Raw genomic sequence first — 22,950 nt, 5'->3', positions numbered from 1 at the left:
GCGTGACGAATTCTAATAATATATGTATGTTTGTTATACATTTCATATTATTATGTTTTTCTATAATGATTTGAATTCTCACCCTTCTATTGGAATGATGTTCTATCGCGACATCCCTCAAGTACCGGAGATAGTGGTGCTTCGCACAAGGATTAAATTCGGAGGCTAGTTCTTATTATGTTTTGACTAGGTAGTCTATATTGCTTTGGTCATGTAACACTTGGGTTTATGGGATTATTTGTATTTGTTTTGATGTTGAGAGATATTTTTGTGCTCTCTTTTATCTTGTTATTTGGATATATTGGTTTTGATGTTGAGTGTCCTTAGAGCTGAAAACGATATTCTGTGGTAGATGATTTATGGGAATCATCACTATTTACCATTTATGAAGAGAGGTGTTATTCCGCTGTGTGAGTTTGCATGTTGGTTATTTGGTTTTGGTTTATAATCCATGTTACTTGTATGTGACCATGGCACGTGTTGTTTCTGGTAGAAGTAAATGTCATGCCCTCGTGTATGCATGCTTTAATTTACTCTGATTATGCAATTATATGTTGTATTTGAGTATTAGTAGTTTGGGAGGTGTTACATTAGTGGTATCAGAGCACAGTCGGTCATTCGGCCAGGTTATGAATTTGTTTGATTTCGTTGTATCTAATTTGTGTGTATGACACAATCGATAGGGTTTGTTTAACAATCCTTGTTTTTGTGGTTGTTTGGTTGGTGTAGCAAGAAGATGGTTGCTAGAAGGAATGATGATGCACTTGCGGTGGCATTGACCCTGTTGGTTGGTGCCATTCCGCAAATGAATGTTGGTGATCGGGAGCGTGATATTGATGAGTTTCGTGCTTTGGGGAAGCTCTAGAGGAACAATCCGCCAACTTTTGAAGGAGCTCATGAACCTGACAAAGCTCAAGAGTGGTTGAAGGCGATTGAGAAAATCTTTCGAGTTATGAACTGTTCAGATGTGCAGAAGGTGCAGTTTAGAACTCATATGCTTGAGATAGAAGCTGAGGATTGGTGGCGCAACACTGTTCAGAGATTTGATGAGGATTGCATTGAAGTGACTTGGGCACTTTTCCGTGATGCTTTTCTGGAGAAGTATTTTCTAGAAGATGTTCGTGGAAAGAAGGAAATTGAATTCCTTGAGTTAAAGCAAGGTAATGGTACCTTAGATGAGTATGCTGCAAAGTTTGAGGAGTTGATCAAATTTTGTCCCCATTATAATACTGCTAATGTTGAGAGATCCAAGTGTCTTAAGTTTGTGAATGTCTTGAGACCTGATATCAAGAAGGAAATGGGTTACCAACAGATTACGAGATTTTATGAGTTGGTTAATAAGAGTAGGATCTATGATGAGAATAGTCGTGAGAGTGCTGCTCATTATAAGTCCTTGCATGATAAGAAAGGAAAAGGGAAATTCTAAGGGAAGTCATATGATGGTAAGGAGAAAGTTGGTGATGGCAAGAAGTCGAATGGGGGAGGATCTCACACTCATGTCAAGTGCTTCAGATGTGGTGTTAAGGGACATCGTGCTCCCAAGTGTCCTAAGGGAGATGTGACTTGTTTCAAGTGTGGCAAGCAAGGTCACAAATCTTTTGATTGTAGAGTTGGTTCGAATGTGACTTGCTACAACTGTGGTGAGCAAGGGCACATTAGTACCAAGTGCAACAAGCTGAAGAAGGAGCAAGCCAAAGGGAAAGTGTTTGCATTGTTCGGTGCTGATACTTTTGCTGAGGAAAGATTGATTTGAGGTACGTTCTTTATTAATAATATGCCTTTGATTGCTATTATTGATACCGGTGCGACACATTCTTTTATTTCTTTGGATTGTGCTAAGAGATTGAATCTTGAATTATCTGTTATGCGTGGAAGCATGGTTATTGATACTCCGACTATGGGTTCAATGACTACTTCATTTGTTTATTTGAAATGTCCATTGAATATTTGTGATAAAGATTTTGAAGTTGATTTAGTGTGTCTTCCATTGAGTCAACTTGATGTTATTTTGGGAATGAACTGGTTGAGGGCCAACCATGTCTATATCAATTGTTTTACGAAAGTTGTTCTTTTTCTTTAGCGAGAGAAGGAAGGTGATTTATTCTTGTCTACTTAACAAGTGAATGAATCTGTGCGAGATGGTGCTGAAGTGTTTTTGTTGGTGGCAAGTTTGAAGCTTAGTGAAAATGGAACAATGGGTGAATTTCCAGTTGCTCGTGATTTTCCTGAAGTGTTTCTTGATGAGGTTAGCAATTTTCCTCCTGAACGTGAAGTTGAGTTCACAATTGATTTGATTCCTGGTACTAGTCCGGTATCGATGGCTCTGTATCGGATGTCACCATCTGAGTTGAAAGAGTTGAAGAGTCAACTAGAGGATTTGCTTGATAAGAGGTTTATTTGTCCGAGTTAGTCACTGTGGGGTGCACCTGTCATGTTAGTTAAGAAGAAAGAAGGTATTATGAGATTGTGTGTGGATTATAGACAACTGAATAAGGTTACTATCAAGAATAAGTATTCGCTTCCAAGGATTGATGATTTGATGGATCAGTTGGTTGGTGCTTATGTGTTTAGCAAGATTGATTTGAGGTCTGGGTATCATCAGATCCGTGTGAAAGCTGAAGATATTCAGAAGACTACTTTTAGAATAAGGTATGGACACTATGAGTATTCGGTGATGCCTTTCGGTGTGACAAATGCACCTGGTGTATTTATGGAGTACATGAATCGGATTTTTCATAAATATCTCGATAAGTTTGTTATTGTGTTTATCGATGATATTTTGATATATTCGAATAGTGAAGAGGATCATGTTGAGCATTTGAGGATTGTTTTATCTGTATTGAAAGAGAAGCAGTTGTTTGCTAAACTTTCGAAGTGCGGGTTTTGGTTGAAGGAAGTGAGTTTCCTTGGCCATGTGATCTCCAGTGGTGGTATTTCGGTTGATCCTTCTAAGATTGAGGCTATATCTCAATGGGAAGCGCTGAAATTTGTGTCTGAGATTCGTAATTTTCTTGGTTTGGAAAGTTATTATTGAAAGTTTATTGAAGGCTTTTCTAAGTTATCTTTGCCATTAACGCAGTTGACTAGGAAAGGCCAAGTTTTCATTTGGACTGCATAGTGTGAAGCTAGTTTTCAAGAGCTGAAGAGGAGATTGACTACTGCTCCTGTTTTGATTTTACCGAATCCATCAGAAGCATTTGTTGTGTATTGTGATGCTTCTTTGATGGGTTTAGGAGGTGTGTTAATGCAGAATCAACAAGTTGTAGCTTATGCTTCAAGGCAACTCAAAGTGCATGAGAGGAATTATCCGACTCGTGATTTGGAATAAGTTGTTGTTGTGTTTGTTTTGAAGATTTGGAGACATTATTTGTTTGGGTCGAGATTTGATGTGTTTAGTGATCACAAGAGCTTGAAGTATTTGTTCAATCAGAAAGAGTTGAATATGAGGCAAATGAGGTGGTTGGATTTCTTGAAGGATTGTGATTTTGGTTTGAATTACCATCCTGGCAAAGCGAATGTTGTAGTCAACGCTTTGAGTAGGAAATATTTGCATATGTCGATGTTGATGGTGCGAGAATTGGATTTGCTTGAACAATTTTGAGATATGAGTTTGGTTTGTGAATAGACTTCTTTTGGAGTGAAGCTTGGTATGTTGAAGCTTACTAGTGAAATTTTGGATGAGATTCGAGAAGGTCAGAAATCTGATTTGGTTTTGGTAGATCGATTGACGTTGGTCAATCAAGGTAAAGGTGGTGATTTTCGGATTGATGAGAATGGTATCATGAGGTGTCATGATAGAGTTTGTGTTCTCGATGTTTCGGATTTGAGAAAGAGAATTCTTGATGAAGGACATCGTAGTGGTTTTAGTATTCATCCTGGTGCTACTAAGATGTATCAAGATTTAAGGAAATTGTTTTGGTGGCCTGGTATGAAGAAAGAGATTGCGGAATTTATGTATTCGTGTTTGATTTGTCAGAAATTGAAGATTGAGCATCAGAAGTCGTCTGGTTTGTTATAACCGTTATCTATTCCTGAATGGAAATGGGATAGTATTTCTATGGATTTTGTTTCTAGTTTACCTAGGACTCCGAGTAATTGCGAAACTATTTGGGTTATTGTGGATAGGTTGACGAAATTTGCTCACTTTATTCCGATTAGAATGGATTATCTAATAGAGAGGCTTGCAAAGTTGTATATTGAGAAAATTGTCAGTTTGCATGGTATTCCGTCTAGCATTGTGTCAGATAGGGATGTGAGGTTTACTTCGAGATTTTGGGAAGGTTTGCAACGTGCTTTGGGTACAAAGTTGTGTTTGAGTTCTGCTTATCATCCGCAGACAGATGGTCAGACTGAGAGGACGATTCAGTCGCTTGAGGATCTTTTGAGAGCTTGTGTTTTGGAACAAGGAGGTGTTTGGGATAGTTATTTGCCTTTGATTGAGTTTACCTACAACAATAGTTTTCATTTGAGTATTGGTATGGCTCTGTTTGAAGCTTTGTATGGTAGAAGGTGTAGGACGCCTTTGTGTTGGTACGAATCTAGAGAGAGTGTTGTGGTTGGACCTGAGATAGTTCAACAAACTACTGATAAGATTAAAATAATCAAAGAGAAGATGAAGGTTTCTCAGAGTCGTCAGAAGAGTTACCATGACAGGAGAAGGAAAGCTCTTGAGTTTAAGGTAGATGATCATGTGTTTTTAAGAGTTACTGTGGTAACAGGTGTTGGTAGAGCATTGAAGTCGTGTAAGTCGACGCTGCATTTTATTGGTCCGTATCAGATTTCCGAGAAAGTAGCTGATGTGGCTTATCGGATTATGTTGTCATTGTCACTTGTTAATCTCCGTGATGTGTTTCACGTGTCTCAGTTAAGGAGATACATTGTGGATCCTTCTCCTATTGTCCAATTAGATGATGTTGAGGTTAGAGATAATTTGACCGTGGAGACATTACCTATGCGGATAGAAGATAAAGAGGTGAAACAAGTCTGTGGTAAAGAGATCGCTTTGGTGAAAGTCGTTTGGGGAGGACCGGCTGGTGGAAATGTGACGTGGGAGCTTGAGAGTCAGATGAGGGATTCATATCCCGAGTTGTTTGCTGGAGGTAATTTTCGAGGACGAAAATATTTCAAGTGGGGGAGAGTTGTAACACCCCGATTTAATTTCCGTACTTATTTATTAGGGGTTTATTTTAATTAATCATTATTTGATGTGATAATTAATTAAATATGTGGTTTTATGATGAAAATTCGTGTTGGACAACAGCATTTTTGCAACAGCAGTTTTTCTGGTTTTTGACAGCATTTTTGCAACAGCAAATTTTCTAGTTTTTGATAGCATTTTCGCAACAGCAAATTTTCTGGTTTTTTACGGCATTTTCGCAACAGCAAATTTTCTGGTTTTTGACAGCATTTTCGCAACAGCAAATTTTATGGTTTTTGACAGCATTTTGAAAAACTTGTAAATTCAATAACTTTTGAACCGTAAGGTGTTATTTGGACCGTTACGAAGCTAAGAATATTATATATAACGTGATATTCATTTTGATCACAGTAGATTAATATTTTATCAAAAGAATCCTAATATGGATGCATGTTGTATGTGTGGTGAATGTCAATGACATGTTTTCTATTGTTTGGCATGTATTGGATGGTTTTAGATGGATTTTATGAAGAAACATAATACTTGAAATTATGTATGTGATGATGTGAATTGGTGAATTTGATGAATAACATGAATTAGCTTGTTTGCTTTATGTTAATGTGTTGTGATGAGATGATGAGTGCTATTTGATGTATTGTTTGGGATTGAAGTCATGTTAGGTATATGTTGTGCAAATGTGGGATGTGGTATGCTTATGTATGATTAAGGGGTTGCGATCGTCTTATTGTATGAGTCTTGTTGTTGTTGCACAGTTACACTAGCATGAGTCTATGAAAGAGACAATGTTGGGTAATCTCGCATAGATTATTTGCTTGTCCCAAACCTAACGCCGAATAGGGTTTGAAAGCTTAAGGCTGAATCGAGCTTTAGAGGTGGTTATCTAGTCTATTTGAGAGACGCTCGGCAAGCCAGAAATGATAACGGATGGGATCCACATGCATATCGCATTGAGTCACGCATTGAGTCGCACGTGTCGGTGTGAATTATTGTTTGTGTGATTATGTGATATGATTGTGTGGATATGATTTTGGTAGATATGCATATACGTGGATTTTAGGTGATCCATTTGATATGAATTGTTGATGTGTTGCTGATGTGATATGTGTGCATATTTGTGATATATGTGATGAAATGGTGACTTGTATACATTATGGAATCATGTGAAAGTTGTATACATATTTGATGATGATTTGTAAATGATGATGGATGATAATATGTACATGAAATCGATATATTGTGAAATATGACTTTTGTACATCGTTTAGTATTTATAAATGAATACTTGTGGATTGTTGAGCCATGTCGTATGATGGTAAACATGTGATTCTTTAATAAGATGATATGATGCATGTTTGTATGAAGCGTGACGAATTCTAATAATATATGTATGTTTGTTATACATTTCATATTATTATGTTTTTCTATAATGATTTGAATTCTCACCCTTATGTTGGAATGATGTTCTATCACGACATCGCTCAGGTACCGGAGATAGTGGTGCTTCGCACAAGGATTAGATTCGGAGGCTAGTTCTTGTTGTGTTTTGACTAGGTAGCATGTAGTGCTCTGGTCATGTAACACTTGGGTTTATGGGATTATTTGTATTTGTTTTGATGTTGAGAGATATTTGGTGCTCTCTTTTATCTTGTTATTTGGATATGCTGGTTTTGATGTTGAGTGGTCTTAGAGCCCAAAATGATATTTTGTGGTAGATGATTTATGGGAATCATCGTTATTTACCATTTATGAAGAGAGATGTCATTTCATTGTGTGAGTTTGCATGTTGGTTATTTGGTTTTGATTTATAATTCGTGTTACTTGTATGTGACCATGGCACGTGTTGTTTCTGGCAGAAGTAAATGTGATGCCCTCGTGTATGCATGCTTTAATTTACTCTGATTATGCAATTGTATGATGTATTTGAGTAGTAGTAGTTTGGGGGGTGTTACAACATACCCCAAAATTTGTCCTCCCTTTTTGCTTTTCATCTAACCTATAATTAGAGATCCATCTAGACTCATTCATGTTTCATTCATGTGCATCCATCATTCATGATTAACATTTGCTAACATGCATCATAGATTTAAGGTTTATGGTTGATAAAATCAGGATTTTGGCTTGAAGATTGTGATGTTGCTCATCATGTGGGTTGAAACCCTAGTTGCTTGATTCTTTGGACATTAACTCTCGAAGTTTACATCTTGACATTCATCCCAACCCTAATTCCTGACTTTGCTATTATGGGATCTTGTGCTTGACATTCTGTGTATTTAACTTAGCCTTTAAACCCTAATGGTAGGCCCATGGTTTGAGATTTATTCTTATGGAGCTTTGTGTTGGAATGAAATCCTAATCATTGATCTTGAGGTTGGTAAACCTTATGGCTTGCTTTAAGGAGGGCTGGAAATCCTAAGGTGGTCCAGAATATTGGTAGTTTTGTATTAGTGGCTTCTTGGTTTGAGGTCTTGATTGGTGCTTGACTCAGAACTTTGACTGCTTAACCCCAGTCCAGGGGTTTGTTTTAACTGATTTTTGGATTCATACTTGCATTTAGTGCATTGGTCTTTTGATCTTTGGCTTGCCCTCGATCCATTGAAATTCTTAACCCATTTTAGTTCATTCATGTGGTGATCATCTTGGCCATTGCATTTGTCTTGCTTGATTAAAGTCCATTCAAAACTTTGCATACTTGGTCAATGCATTTGGATTAAGACTTTTTCACTCATGGTCATGGTTTTGTATTCATGATTCAAGGGCGTCTCATTCTAATCCAAAGTCCATTTCTTTGTTCAAATTCTGTTTCAATGACATGGACATGGTCATTGCAAGTTCACCATTCAATAAAAAAGGGAGGGAGGTTGTCACTTGTCATTTGAGTCACATTTTCACCTTTTGTTATTTTGCATTCACATTCGTATGCATTCAAGTCCATATCTATTTGCATTCAAACCAATACCATTTTCATATCAAAGTTCACTACATTATATCACCATGTTCATTTTCAATTACATAACCGTACATAAGCCATTTCAATCCCAATTTACTACTCCACACATTCAACCCCTATGTATTCATTACAATTTCAAATCGATTCAAGATTACGCCATTTCATTTCTATCATAACCAAAACCGACATTCAAGTTCAATACAATTTACACTTTCGATCCAAAATTACATAGACTACGAATACAACTTGTGATCTATTTCAAACCTCTCCTAAACCGTGATTCATTCCAAAATCCACTCATCTTTCATTTTTACACCATATATTCAAACCATGTCCTACATTTCCATAAAATAATATATACATTCAATTCCATTCAAATCAATTTCAAATCATCAGATTTCAATTACATTCAACCATTGATTACAAGTTACAATATTTACAAATACTTCAACCAAATTCACGTTACGGTACAAATTTATCCGATTACATGTTATTCCATTCAATTACATCATTTCATACACAATTAATTCCATACAATTGGAATCCCAAATTAAATACAACCTTCACCATACAAATCCATTCCAAATTGTACATGGTTCCAATTACAATCAATTCCAAGTTATAACCTGTCAAGTTTACAACATGTCCCGAGAAAAAAATACAGTCCATTGAATCCAAGTCAGCTCCATGACATTCCCATTCCAATGATGCACTTTAATGCAACCGATACCATGAACGTCCAACACAAAGTCTTTACTCCGACATTAAACCATCACCTACAACAAAACCGAAAATCACATCCAAACAGAACCAATTGTCAACAGAATTTCACAAGGGAAAGCTCATAGAATTTTCTAAACAACATAAGCTAACAAAGTTCAGAACCACTTGTTACACATACATAAACAGATTCGCAAACCACAATCTGCAAGTAATGGAACGGGACTCAAACTTGCATAAATAGAAAATGCAGTCCAATAGCATGGCAAGTGAGACACAAGCATGTCATGACAGTAGCCTAGATGTAAAACATATTCGCAACCAATTCAGTAACAGCAGGCCAATTAACAAAGGTCATGGCAACGCATAGCATTTAAACGTACCTCACAATAGAATAAGAAACTTCTTTCCGACAACGTCCAACTGACCAAACACTTGCATTACATCGGCCATGAGAAAACTCAGTATAGAAATAGTAGCCCAATATAACCTGCATAACAATAATAACGGAAATGTTGTAACTAACATAGCATGACAAAAGTAACATCTAGTAGGGCCAAATCCATTTGCATAACAGAAGTTTAAAGTAGTCCGCATACAATTTTCAACCGACTGTCATATGTATTCGTTCACAAACTAACAATCATTAACAGCAACATGATTGACTTCTTACGGCATTAGTAAGACACTAACAACAAGAATTGAACTGATTCATTCTCACTTCAACATCAAATAACCAACAACAGAATTCTGGCCACCTGCAAAAACTCTCAACCAAGTCACTACTTTCTCCAATCCAAACTCAACCGAAACTCTCCAACCACTAAGGCACCTTCCTACAGAAACTGCACATAAAACCTGAAATAACCTCCAAATCAACTGATAATCGTTTTCCATCACAGAACCTCCAACTGTTACAAAAATCAATCTAACTGAATTCACTCACCTGGTAAAAACCAACTGTCATAAACAATTCTGAACCAACGCTCCTCCATCCTTCTCCTTCACACAACTTCTAACAACCCTCCTAACTGAACTGAACCAGAACCTATAATAGTCTTACCGAAACCCTCTTCAACTGAATTCCCTCCCCTAATCTTCAATCACCATATAACCTCTAACCACCTCAAGACCCTGCACAAAAACTTTTCATAACAGATTATCATTCTTCAACAACCCTGCAGAATCCGATAACCAACCATTATCTCCAACAGAACTTTCATCCACAACCTTCAATCGTCATAACCAATCCACTCCTCAAACTCAACTTTATGGCCAAAACCGCAACAACTCAGAGAAGAACAAAAACAGAAAATTGAAGAAGAAAAAACGAAAACGAAGGTAGCAAAGAGAGTGAAAAAAAACTCACCGCATCGTGGAAGATAGAGTTTCATAATTCATCATCAACGGCCAACCGAAGAATCAACAACGACGACGCGGACGTAACGTAATTCCGAATCGGACAACAACAACATACCAGTTCATCTCAACGCACTAATCTGAACGGATCTTCGTCTTCAGCTTCAATCGACAACGTGAAAACACGAAATCATCTTCAGCATTTGCCCAACACAGCGCACACGCACGACGAAGCAGAAGAACAAATCCACAACGGGCAGCAAAACATGAACCTTGCACGAAGATTCAAGTGGATCGCGAAGGTGATTCAGGTGCCGACGGTGAGGGTAAGCCATTTTCGACATGAACGCGTTCTTTCCTTCTCTTCTTATTTTTCGTCACGAGCGTTCGTTCTTCTCCGCTTTTCGTGTGAATCGTGAGAAGTTTTGGGATGCTGAAGTCAGATTTTTGATCCATGGTGGATCCGGGTTTGGAGACTTGGGCCAAAGGGCCCACGTATGTTGTTCCCAATTCACACCCTCCATCTAGGATCTTACCCCTGGCCCATGTTCATAATCTATTTCCTTAACTCCACTTAATCCACGAATAATTCTTAATTACTTAGTTTTAATTCCTAGTTTTGTGACTAATCTTGGTGCTGAATGGTTGATATAATTGTGGTTTAGGTTAATTATTGATTTTAGATAATAGGAATTAACATTTTTGTTGATTAATTAGTTTAATCCCTAGTTAGAATTGATTAGTTAATTAGGATTTAGAAATTAGGTTAATCATTTTTAGATTAGATTTAGTTCTTGATTTTCAAGATTTAATTCACAATTGATTAACCTTGACATGATTAGAATATTAGTCATTCGGTTTTTGATAATTCTTTTGGTGGATTTTTGTGTTGATTAACAAGGTTAATGGTTGATTTTACCATGATTAAATCTTAGATTAAATTATCATTCAATTGAACTATTGTATGATGATTGCTCACATCCATGTGGGTTAGATTCAATTCTTGATATAGATTGTAAATTTCTCATTTTGATTAATTTTGATCCTAATTCATGTTTAGTTAGATGAACATCTTTAAAATTTATTTCCATTAATTGACTTTTAATTGATTCACTTGGTTTGTGATCATGTTGATAAATTGAAAATCTCATTTCAATTTAGATGATAAATGTCTTGTGTACTCATTTCATTTGTCATGATCACATGATAGATCTTTGACTACTTTTCATTTATTAATCCATTACCATTTGAATTGATTTAAACCATTGAACACGCTTACATATTTGTGCATTCTCATTCATTTGACTTAATATCATGCTAATCCATTTGTTGTTGTGTTTCCACATGTGACATTGAGATTCAAGCATACTTCTAGCTAGCCTTGTCTCTAACTAATTCTTTCTCGCACAAATCCCTTGTATTTTTCATGTATCCCCATCTCCTTTTGGATATACTTTTTGTACTTGCTTTCCTTATCTTGTTATTGCTTGTTAGATGTCCATTAGACCTTAGGAAGCACTCACTATTTCATAATCAATAAACAAACTCTTGATCCAACGTCAAGCGGTATTTTTTTAAACCCAACTTGAAAACACGACAAAATATGATTAGGAATTTATGTCACGAGCCTTAAGTGGTAAAGAATGGATGATAATGGAGCATTCCTACACTTGTTCTAAGTACTTTGAACACAAGACGTTTGGCTTGGTAGTTCGAGACACTCACCTTTATCCATAGTCTTTAGTGCAATCTGAAGTCAAAAACAATCTTTCTTTAAAACACAAAATCAACATCCACTCATTAAACCTTTTGTTTGAGCCTTAGGACATCACATCAAAAACCCTTTTTCAAGGTATAAAATCAATAAAACAAACAAATATTTTGTACCCACGAACTACGGGGCTCTGATTTCTCACTTCAACAAGTGGGTATATGTAGGCATGAGAACCCAAATCCTTGGCGAGCACACTAACTAAAAATCCATCTCCATTTTATAAACCTTTAGCAAGTAAGCATTTCGATAATAACACACATTCAAGCGTAAACATCCTAGATGGTTCCCATGGAGTGCCATGGATGTTATGGGTGTTAATACCTTCCCCTTGCATAACCGACTTCCTTACCCATTTCTCTTTCCCCCGGGTTTTATCAATGTTTTCCCTTTCCTTTGGAATAAATAAAAACTGACGGCGACTCTATATTTTTCGCGTAGCAATACTTGCTATTGGAATGCTTGCTTGGATTTTAGGGATATCTTTATTTGATGCATTGGTCTTCATTATTAATTGCTTGGATGTTGCTTATGATTACTACTTGCTCAATAATCCAAAGGAAATGGGTTTCTATTTGACATTCTTGTCTTGTGAATTGCTTCCAATTGATCAGATCTTTTCAACTCTTAACTTTTAATTTTGCCTAGGGTAGTCCCTTCATCTCTTCCCTTTCTTCTTTAATTTCAAAATATCTCCCTCTTTTTTAAAACCTTATTTGTTTGTGTTTTTCAACTTGGAGATGTTTTAATGAGTACAAACTTTGGCCTTATGTCATTGATTTTCAAAACTTTTTCTTAATCAAACTTATGAACAAACTTAATCATATTGACTTTAATTTCAAAAGACAAAAAGAACTAACAACCTCATCTAATCTTTTTGGCCATTTTGTGCCTTTTTCTTTTAAACTTTTGCAAAAGGAAGTGTTTAGATTTGAGTTATCTTTGGTTGAGATATAATTCTCCCATTCCATGATATATTTGGTGGTAAGTCTTTCCATTTATTAGGGGTTAGTGGCATACTTGTTGATTGAATCCAAGTTGGAGTCCTCCCTCTTAAATGTTGTAAAACACTCATTATTGGTGGATGTTTGGTTGAGTATTCTCTCATTGATGATAAAAGATCTTTAAACTTTTGTTAAAATCAATCCATCATCTCTTTGAAATTTTTACCACGAACTACGAGGTTTTTATCCCTCATTTTTATGTTGGTACATAGGCATAAGACTGAAGGTCTTGTCAAACACAAAAATATAATAAATAAATTCTTTTCTCATCCCCCCATTCTATTTTTATCCAACATTTTTTCAACTAAAACACCTGCACACAGAAAAAGGGCTCCCTATGAGTACCTAGGACACTTCGGGTGCTAATATCTTCCCTCTGTGTAACCAGCCCCCTTACCTGTAATCTCTGAAATTTTATTAGTTTTGATTTGAAAACTTCCTATCTTTGGGTTTTGTTCGTACTTTTCCCTTTTCCTTTGGAAACAATAAAAGCGTGGTGGTGACTATGGTTTTATTGATGTTGAGTTAACCAATAGCTTAGTGATCATGAATTTACCGCTACAAAAATAAAGTGGTGACTCTACTAAGGAGTAGTCCTCAATGGGTTTAGCCTACTTTTTTGTGTGCAATAATTTTTTGATATTTGATGTTTGTTTGTATGTATATTATTGTGTGATACTCTGTCTGTTGTGCTTGGTGATCTCTGAGTGATGAGATAAGTTCTAACCCGAACTTGAGTGCAATTAAGATAAGAGGATGGTATAGTCTTGTTCGACTCGTGTGGAGTAGTCCTTAATAAGTTATCTTGAGACCCATCTACTCAGTGGAGACCCCCTTGGAACTACTGATGTCACACGAGTAAGTCGTGGATAAACATTACTTTTTCTGACCTGGGAGTTCGAGAAGTTGAGGATCGTAGAACATATAGCCCAACTTGGCCTATTTAGGATGTAGTGTGGAGACTGTTCAAGTGTAGACTTGATAACAGTTATTACACGATACTACACTCAGACGAGTTTCTTTTGAGAATATTATGGGTTGATGAGTCAGTCATCCTAACCTATAGTATCTGATAGCTGGGATCATGACTTTGGGAACTTTCCAGGACATTCTCTATAGGTTTTTATCCGTAGTACACTCATTTGGATGGTTCTTAATCTGACCTCATGCTCGTGACTCACAACAAACCCTTTGATTCTCGATTGATCTGATCGGTCTCATTAAAATCAATGGATCTTAGGTGTTGATAAGGTGAAAACCATAAATCCACCAAAATGGATGATTGGTCTTGATGATAACTTGATCCATCCCATGACCTTTATTTGTGTGCCTTTTGTGTGATCCCTTGTGTGTGATTATTGCATCCATGCATTCATGCGCATCATAACATTCATCACAGTAATAAATTTTTAAGAAACTAAGGTCGTATTTGCAAATATTCTCAGACCATGCATTATGGACGAATGAACACTAAAAAGTACAATTTCAGATGTCCCGACTTGAAAAAGCTAAGGAAATTATCATCCTTTGTATTTGATCCCTTGGATTTCAAGAAACATCATGGGAAGCTTTTGTCCATGCTGTCTACCGAAGTTGTGGAAGGAATCTTGAGTGTCTTGGTCCAATTTTATGACCCTCTTTATCGTTGCTTCACTTTTTCTGATTATCAGCCCATGCCCATGTTGGAAGAGTCCCATCTCTTGGGTATACTCGTATCTAACAAGGTGCCCTTTAGTGGATTAGAGGAAATTCTGAGATCTCAAGTCCTAGCCAAAGCTCTTCGTTTGAAGAAATCTGAGATTGATGTTAATTTGACTAAGAAATGAGGGGTTTGAAGGTTAACTTATGAGTTTCTCATTGGTAGAGCTATTGCTTTTGCTCAAGCCGGTAGCATAGACGCTTTTAAAGCCATCTTTGTCTTTCTCATATATGGCTTAGCTTTGTTCCCTAATATTTACGATTTTGTTGATATTAACGCCATTAGAATATTCTTGATTGGGAATCATTTTCCAACTTTGTTGGGTGACACGTATTTCTCTTTGCATTTAAGAAATTCTAAGGGTGGTGGAACAGTTGTGTGTTGTGTTCCTCTTCTGTATAAGTGGTTTATTTTGCACTTGCTACAGACATCAGTTTTCTTGGAGAACCGACAATGTCTACTATGGTCTCAAAGACTTATGTCTCTCACTAATAATGATATTGTTTGGTATAATTCTGCTTTTAATGGCGTGGAGGTTATTGACAGTTGTGGTGAGTTCTCTAATGTGCCTCTCATTGGTACACAAGGAGGAATCAAATACAACCCTGCATTGGCTCGTCGTCAGCTTGGGTTCCCCTTGAGAGATAAACCTAATAACGTTCAATTAGAGGATCTATTATATCAAGAGGGTAAAGATCCCCAACATTTGAAGAATAGAATGGTTCATGCTTGGCACAATGTGCATAGGAAAGGAAGATCCGATCTTGGTCCATGCAACTGTGTAGCTTTTGAAACTTACATTATTTGGGTGAAGAAGAGAGCTCTAGAGCTTAAGATGCCGTACGCATGTGAAATACCTATGTTTATGGTTGTGATTGAGCCATCAACTCTCCCTAACCAATATATAGAGGAGTTGGAAGACGCACCCTCTAAGATGAAACAAGAAATGGACCTGTGAGAAGAGCGTTTCCATGCCTTAAACCGAGAGCATGTAGAGTTACAGCTTGAGTCGAGAGACAAGGATGGACTCATTGAGGTTCTTGAAGAGCGTGTAGTGAAGAGACAGGGAGAGCTCTAGGATTATTTTCCTCTAGTATTCCTCAGCCTTATAGTGCTTGGAAGAAGATTATTTATCAGCTCGTCCTCGAGAAAGCTCAGATGTAGACAACCTTTGAGTCTGAGATCAGACGCATCTGAAGGAAGTATACGCCCTTGGCCAGTTCAGCTGATTCAGTTTCTAGGGATCCTTAGGATGATATTCTCCCTTTCTTCTATTTTGTATTTTTGGTTTCTGAAATTGTACTCAGTGTAATCCTTCCAAAAATTTCTGAATAAAAAGAGATTTTATGGTCAACTGAATTGTTGTTATTAATTGAAATATTTGAAAATAGGACTTTATATGTTCCTTTAAAATTAAAATAAAAAATATTGCATATCATGCATCATTTTCATAAGCAGGTTTTCTTCAGCTAGATGTCTTATGGTTCTTCTTTTGTGTATCAGTCAAGCTGACTAATCACTACAACACTCGTGCTAATCACTAGAGAAGAATGAAGCATCTAGAACAAGAGAATATAGAGCTTAAGGATGAGATTTCCAGACTCACCGCTTTGATGGAGTCTGTGATTGCTGCTTGTAATCAACCATCACCGTCTCCTGTAACTCCTCCTCCTCAGAGGACTGTTATTTCTAAAGTGGTTTCAACATATGTGCCCATGGTTGCTAGTCAGTTTGTGTCTGTCATGCCTGTCGGATTCCCGTGGGGAATGCCTCCGAACTTTGTGCCCGAAGGTTATGCTCCAACTTTTGCTTCTATGCTGGCATCTAGCCCGGTCATGTTTGTACCTCCTCCTGTTATGCATACTCTGCCCCGTGTTAAGGAAACCATTTATCACTCCGAGCCGTCTGAAGGCCCCGATGTTTATGAAAAGATGGACGAGATGAAAGACTAATTTCTTGAGTTGCTGAAGGAATTGAAGACCCTAAGAGGGAAAGACTTGTTTGATAAAAATGCTGATGAGTTATGTTTGGTGCCCAACGTCAAGTTCCCAGTCAAATTCAAAGTCCTAGACTTTGAGAAGTATAAGGGGAATACTTGCCCTCTGAGTCATCTTGTCATGTATATTGTTGGTGTAAGCCCTATAGGCCAATACTTTTGGTACTTGTATCGAATTATTTATTAATAATAAAAGGCTTTTTCTTTATTATGTTTATTTAATAAAGTCCCTAGAATAGCTAGTCTGTTTAATGTATCAAGTATGACTTAATCATGAGATCACATCAAACATAAAGACACTATTCTTAAAGTATCCGTAGTCGAGCTTTATTGTGAAGTGGGATAACATTAAAGCATGAAGACTATTATGTTTATAGACTGGTGATCACATCTCATGGATCATCGATAAAGAGTTATCAAGTCTTAAACATAGGTATGAATATTAAGAGTAATATTTATACCGGATTGACCCGCTATGAGAATACTATATAGAATGTTATGCAAAGTGTCATAAGTTATTCTCATGGTGATAATGGTGTATGCCACCCTTCGACCTGAAACCACTATGGACCCTAAATGTAAAGTCGAGTGCCTTATTACTGATCAAACGTTGTCCGTAATTGGATGACCATAAAGACAGTTGATGGGTACTCCACGAAGCATGCTAAGGGACATGAGTGACCTAGATGGAATTTTCTCAACCTGCATAACAGGATAAATGTCTATGGGCCCAATATTGAACTGGATAAGGATGACACGGTCTATGCCTTGTGTTCAATATAGACATAAAGGCAAAAGGGTAATTATGCACATTAGTATTATCACAGAAGGATTTGTCAGATCACTTGACATTTTCGTGTCTTGGGTAGCAGTGATGTGTTGCTAGATACCGTTCACTGTTTATTATGTTAAATACGTGATTTAATATAATGGCCAATGCCGCGAAAACCTACAAGGTCACACACAAAAGAACGGATTGATGAGAGATATAGTAACTAAGGAACACCGTAATGTACGGTGCACTTAAGTGAATTGTAGAATATCATAAGGTACGGTGTACTTAAGTAGAATACGAAATATGGTAAGGTACCACGTGCTTAAGTGAATTTGGCATATTATAAGATATGGGCCACATACACTTGAGTGGGCTTTTTAGCTTGAAGCCCACACAAGTGGTTCTATAAATAGAACCCTTGTGTAGAAGCATTTAGTAGTTGCAATTTCGTTTCTCTCTCTCTCTCTCACTCAAAGCCTTCATTCGTAGCAGCTAGCACTGAGATTGAAGGAATTCGTTCGTGTGGACTGAGTAGAGGCGTTGTCATCGTTCAACGTTCGTGATCGCTCCGTAGATCTGCATCAAAGGTTACAATCGCCACAAGAGGTAACGATTCTATCACTGATCATGCTCATTCGTAAGGATCATTAAAGGATAATTTTTAAATTCCGCTGCATTTTGGATCGCCCTTCTCCTTCATGCTCACAATATGTCTACTTAGATAGACAATGATCAGCTACTCTTCCATTACTTCCAAGACAGTTTAACTGGTGTTGCACTTAAATGGTATATGGGCTTGGACAGTGCTAATGTTCATACTTTTAATGACTTGGACGAGGATTTCGTCAAGCAATATAAGTATAATGTTGATATGGCTCCCGATCGGGATCAGTTGAGATCAATGTCCTAGAAAGACAAAGAGACATTCAAGGAGTACGCCTAAAGATGGAGAGAGCTTGCTGCTCAAATTAGGCCACCCTTGGAGGAGAAAGAAATGACCAAGATATTTTGAAGATCCTAAGTTCATTTTATTATGAACACATGATTGCTAGTGCTCCTAATGATATCATTGAAATGGTGAACATTGGGATGCAGTTGGAAGAAGATGTCTGAGAGGTCCGGTTATCCCAAGATGAAGCTTCTGCAAGCAGGAAATATGGTGGTAGTTTCTCCAAGAAGAAGGAAGGGAAAACCAATGCAGTGTTTGTGGGGAGGTAGAGGAGGCCTCTTGTGAGGAAGAATTCCCAATCATGTCAGCATCATCATCCGGTATCGTCAATTATCCCAGTTTTTACTAATAATTCAGCAAATCAATCAGTTTTTATTCAGCAACAACATCAATAACAACCACAACAACATACTGTCGCAACGCAAAAAACAACCGGCGGGAAAAGACACAGAGCCGCCACCGTGCGTTATTTATCCTAAAGGAGGGAAAGGAAACGCTCGAAGTAAACCTGAAAAAGGGAAAGGAATGGTCTTACGACCAGAGATTGCAAGGCACGGGAGTCGGTTACGCAAAGGGAAGGTATTAGCACCCCTCACGTCCTCCGTACTCGACGGGATCCACGCTCAAAAGAATAGAAAAAGGTTGCTGAATAACTGCTCAAAGAATGCACACACACTGGAATAAATAGGTGGAAGAAGACGAAGGAAGGGGACTCGGTAGGATGTCGCATCCTGGGCCTACGTAGTTTGTCAGAAACAAACATCAAAGTCGATGTAGTTCGGGGAAATGGGAAACGGGCTCGCTAGGATATCGCATCCTATGCCTACGTATCTCATCTGGAATGAGAATCAGAGCTACCGTAGTTCGGCTAACGCACGCCGAAACAAAACACAACACAGAGACGCTGAGACGTCAAAAAAACTCAACAAGGAAACGGAATGCCAATAGCTGGGCTTACATCCGACTCCAAACAAACAGCACAAGGAAACTGAATGACAATCAATGGGCTTACATCCGACTCTAAACAAACAAGCAATCGCTAACTAGCGAACACCAAAGGTAGAAAGCAAATTGACAAACTAAAAGGGAGTCTGGAACTCAAGCCTAGAAGTTGTCAAGCAAAACAAACGCAAAAAGGAAAAGGGTTGAAAAAAGAAAAAGGGTTGCCTTTTTTTTTAAGCAGGATCAACCTCGATTCCTCTTTCACTCACAATAAGCCCCAGCAACTTACCGGACCGCACTCTGAAAGTGCACTTATTTGAATTCAACCTCAGTTTGAATTGTCTCAGCCGGTCAAACAACTTGGCCAGGTCTACCAAATGCCCCTCTTCTGTTTGAGACTTTGCTATCATGTCATCAACATAGCATTCGATTTCATGATGAATCATATCATGAAACAAAGTCACCATATCTCTCTGATGCGTGGCACCGGCGTGCTTGAGACCGAATGGCATCACCTTATAGCAGAAAGTGCCCCACGGTGTGATGAACGTTGTTTTCTCCATATCATCTGGCGACATTTTGATTTGATTATAGCCAGAAAAGCCAACCATGAAGGAAAACACCGAGAATTGAGCTGTATTATCTACCAACACATCGATGTGAGGTAATGGGAAATCATCTTTCGGACTAGCTCTGTTCAAATCCCGGTAGTCCACACAGATTCTCACCTTCCCATCCTTCTTCGGCACCGGCACAATATTAGCGACCCAAGGCGGATAGTTAGTGACAGCTAGGAAACCAGCATCCAACTGCTTTTGCACCTCTTCTTTAATTTGCATGGCCATCTCGGGTCGAATTCTGCGCAACTTCTGCCTCACTGGAGGACAATCTGCTCTCAATGGTAACTTGTGCACAACGATATCGGTATCCAACCCTGGCATATCCTGATAAGACCAGGCGAAGATATCAACATACTCTTTCAATAAGGCTACCATTCTGCTCTTGACACTCACCTCCAAAGCGGCCCCAACTTTCACTTCTTTCCTGACCTCCTCGGTACCCAGATTCACAACCTCGACTTGCTCCTCGTGCGGTTGAATCACATTCTCCTCTTGTTTCAACAAACTGGCTAATTCCTCCGGTAGTTCACAATTGTCTTCGCCTTCTTCTTCGGCATGATAGATCGGATTGTCGAAGTCATATGAGGGTGTAACAGAATTGTTATCAATGAGATCCAGATAATACAAAAGTCGGAACGAAGCCAATCAAAAGGAAGGAAAAATGAAAATAAACATTGCCATTTTTATTTTTGTTTTTAAACTGCAAAAATAAATGAAAAACAGGGAACACCGTTTTTAATGCAAAAAACATCCATTTATTGATGATGCAAAATGTTGCACAATGAAACACATGAGGTGGCCCTTACACTGAACCATTACGTTTCGGGCAAAACGTATGGCTTTCATGCAAACAGTATTGAAAAACAAGAAATATTACTCTTCACGTAGAGTGACAGTGATGATCTTCCCAGCCTTCCAGTTCTGGACTTCCATCCCTGGTACGCACGGTTTTATCCAACCACCGAGCTCGCAGTCACTGTCAGTCTCTTCCCCCACCGCACAGACGTGACCTGAATCTTCAGCAATTACACCCACCATCACCTGACCATGCGCCGGCATGGGATTAGCATTAACATTCGGAGATGGTGCAAAATTGATGGCCTTGGAGTCTACCAAGTCTTGGACAACATGCTTAAAGGCTCTACAACCCTCAATGTTATGCCCTGGTGTACCAAAATGGAATTCACACTTGGCGTTCTCATCATAACTGGCAGGCCTCTTATCTGGTCTTACCGGAGCCATCGTCCTCGGTTGAACCAACCCAAGATCCATCAACTTCTTAAACAGAAAAGCATATGTCACGGGTGGCCTATCAAACTGACGATCAATCCCCTTTCCTCTCACCTGGTACCCCGCTCTCTGTGCTCTCTGTTGAGGTGGCTGATGTTGTTGTTGTACCTATTGATTACCAGCAAGAATTGCTACCGCAGCGGTGTGCTGGTAGTAACGATCCCTACCGTGTCCTCTCTGGGCATACACAGCACTCGATTCACCCTCATTCTTGCACTGACCGTTCCCTAATAGCTTCTTTACTCCAGATGACAGAGCATTTCCCTGTATTTTCCCCATTCTCAGCCAGCTTTCAATTCTCTCACCAGCCACTACTATGTCTGCGAAGCCAGTGACGGGACAACTCACCATCCTTTCAGCAAAAATCCTCTGTAGGGTACCCATGAACAGATCAGACATCTCCCGATCCACTAACGGTGGTTGAACTCTGGCAGCCAACTCCCTCCACCTTTGTGCATATTCTTTAAACCCTTCGTTTGGCTTTTGAGACATGCCCTGCAGCTGGGTACGGCTAGGAGCCATGTCAGCATTGAATTGATATTGTTTAAAGAAAGCATCCCCCAAATCATGCCAGCTCTTAATATCCGAAGACCTCAACTTGGTATACCATTCCAGAGACCCACCAGACAAATGTCCTGGAAGAAGTACATCCATAGCTTCTGGTCCATTGTATAGGCCGAAATTATCCGGACAAAAGCCTGGAGATGAGTTTCTGGGCAAGAACTCCCATTATATTTATTAAACGTGGGCACTTTAAACTTCTGTGGGATCACAATCCCCTCAACCAGCCCCATGTTTGTCATATTGATAGCCCCAAGAGTAGCATGGCTTTCTAGAGCCCTGATCTTCTCTGCCAGTGCCTGAATCTCTTTGTTCGGTGGTTGGACACCGTACTGACCAAATTGCTCATTCAGCATGGAGAACTGATCCGCTTCTTTATCTTCCAGGGCTTCAAAGAAAGGAGGAAACTGATTATCCTTCAGATTATTGCCCATAGGACCTGGTCCACCACCTGCAGCGAAACCAAAACCTCCACCGTTATTGATCACCACACCAGCAGTAGTCTTCCTTCTGGGATCACCACCATCCCTAGAACCACCGAGACCGTCGTTGGAAACACCCTCTAGATTATTACCACTGTTGGCAGCCGAAGCCCGCTCGAGCTTTTCCACTTTCTCAACAAGTGCCTTCTGCCCCAAGGCGAACCCTTGCATAACGTTGATCAATTCACTCATCTTCTCTTTCAGCTCGAGAATATCTGCGTTGGGCGGATCCATCAGTTTGGATTTGTTGCGCCTGGTAAAGTATCTGTACGAACGTGCTACGTGCAGGGGAATGATTCTACGTGCGCGAGCAATGATTCCTGAAACAATCAAACACGTTAGATACTGACACCTGCAAAACAGAAGACAGGTTATTATGACTCACGCATGAATGCAATGTCTATCCGTATGAGGAACATTCTGTCCTTCGACTCTGGCTTCATCGAGACGAATAATAACTTGACAATAACATTCTGACATCAGGATGTCTCTCAACCAGAATCTCAATCGAGAATGTACCCTGAGTATGGATAGACATGAGTTAGATGCAGATGAGTGCAAAATGGGAATGATGCTGATGCATGAATGCAATGCCCAATGCCATCCTCCAAGTCATCTAATCATCAACTGTACTGGATCCCGGTCTCTGAACTGATCACAACCATCTTAGGTACTGA

The 22,950-nt window shown here is 38.7% G+C and overlaps 1 protein-coding gene and 1 long non-coding RNA gene across 2 annotated transcripts; one reads left to right on the top strand and one right to left on the bottom strand.

Moving 5' to 3' along the window:
* The first annotated feature begins 952 nt into the window (after positions 1 to 952).
* On the top strand, positions 953 to 1,426 carry LOC127103432 (uncharacterized). The gene has a single exon (XM_051040692.1). It carries the CDS (start codon positions 953 to 955, stop codon positions 1,424 to 1,426), a length of 474 nt encoding a protein of 157 aa, XP_050896649.1.
* Positions 1,427 to 8,467: 7,041 nt separating this feature from the next.
* On the bottom strand, positions 8,468 to 10,626 carry LOC127106505 (uncharacterized). Its single transcript, XR_007795413.1, has 3 exons — positions 10,195 to 10,626; positions 9,209 to 9,315; positions 8,468 to 8,881 (listed from the first exon to the last, which is right to left on the bottom strand). It is a non-coding gene; the product is annotated as an uncharacterized LOC127106505 (long non-coding RNA).
* Positions 10,627 to 22,950: the final 12,324 nt, after the last annotated feature.

The sequence above is a fragment of the Lathyrus oleraceus genome, chromosome 7, assembly GCF_024323335.1.
Source record: "Lathyrus oleraceus cultivar Zhongwan6 chromosome 7, CAAS_Psat_ZW6_1.0, whole genome shotgun sequence".
Lineage (NCBI taxonomy): Eukaryota > Viridiplantae > Streptophyta > Magnoliopsida > Fabales > Fabaceae > Lathyrus > Lathyrus oleraceus.
Note: the sequence above shows the minus strand (reverse complement) of the source record. Positions and strands in the feature narration are given on the sequence as shown.

Coding starts and splice junctions, on each gene's coding strand:
- LOC127103432 (XM_051040692.1), top strand. CDS start 953: ATGAACTGTTCAGATGTGCAGAAGGTGCAGTTTAGAACTCATATGCTT.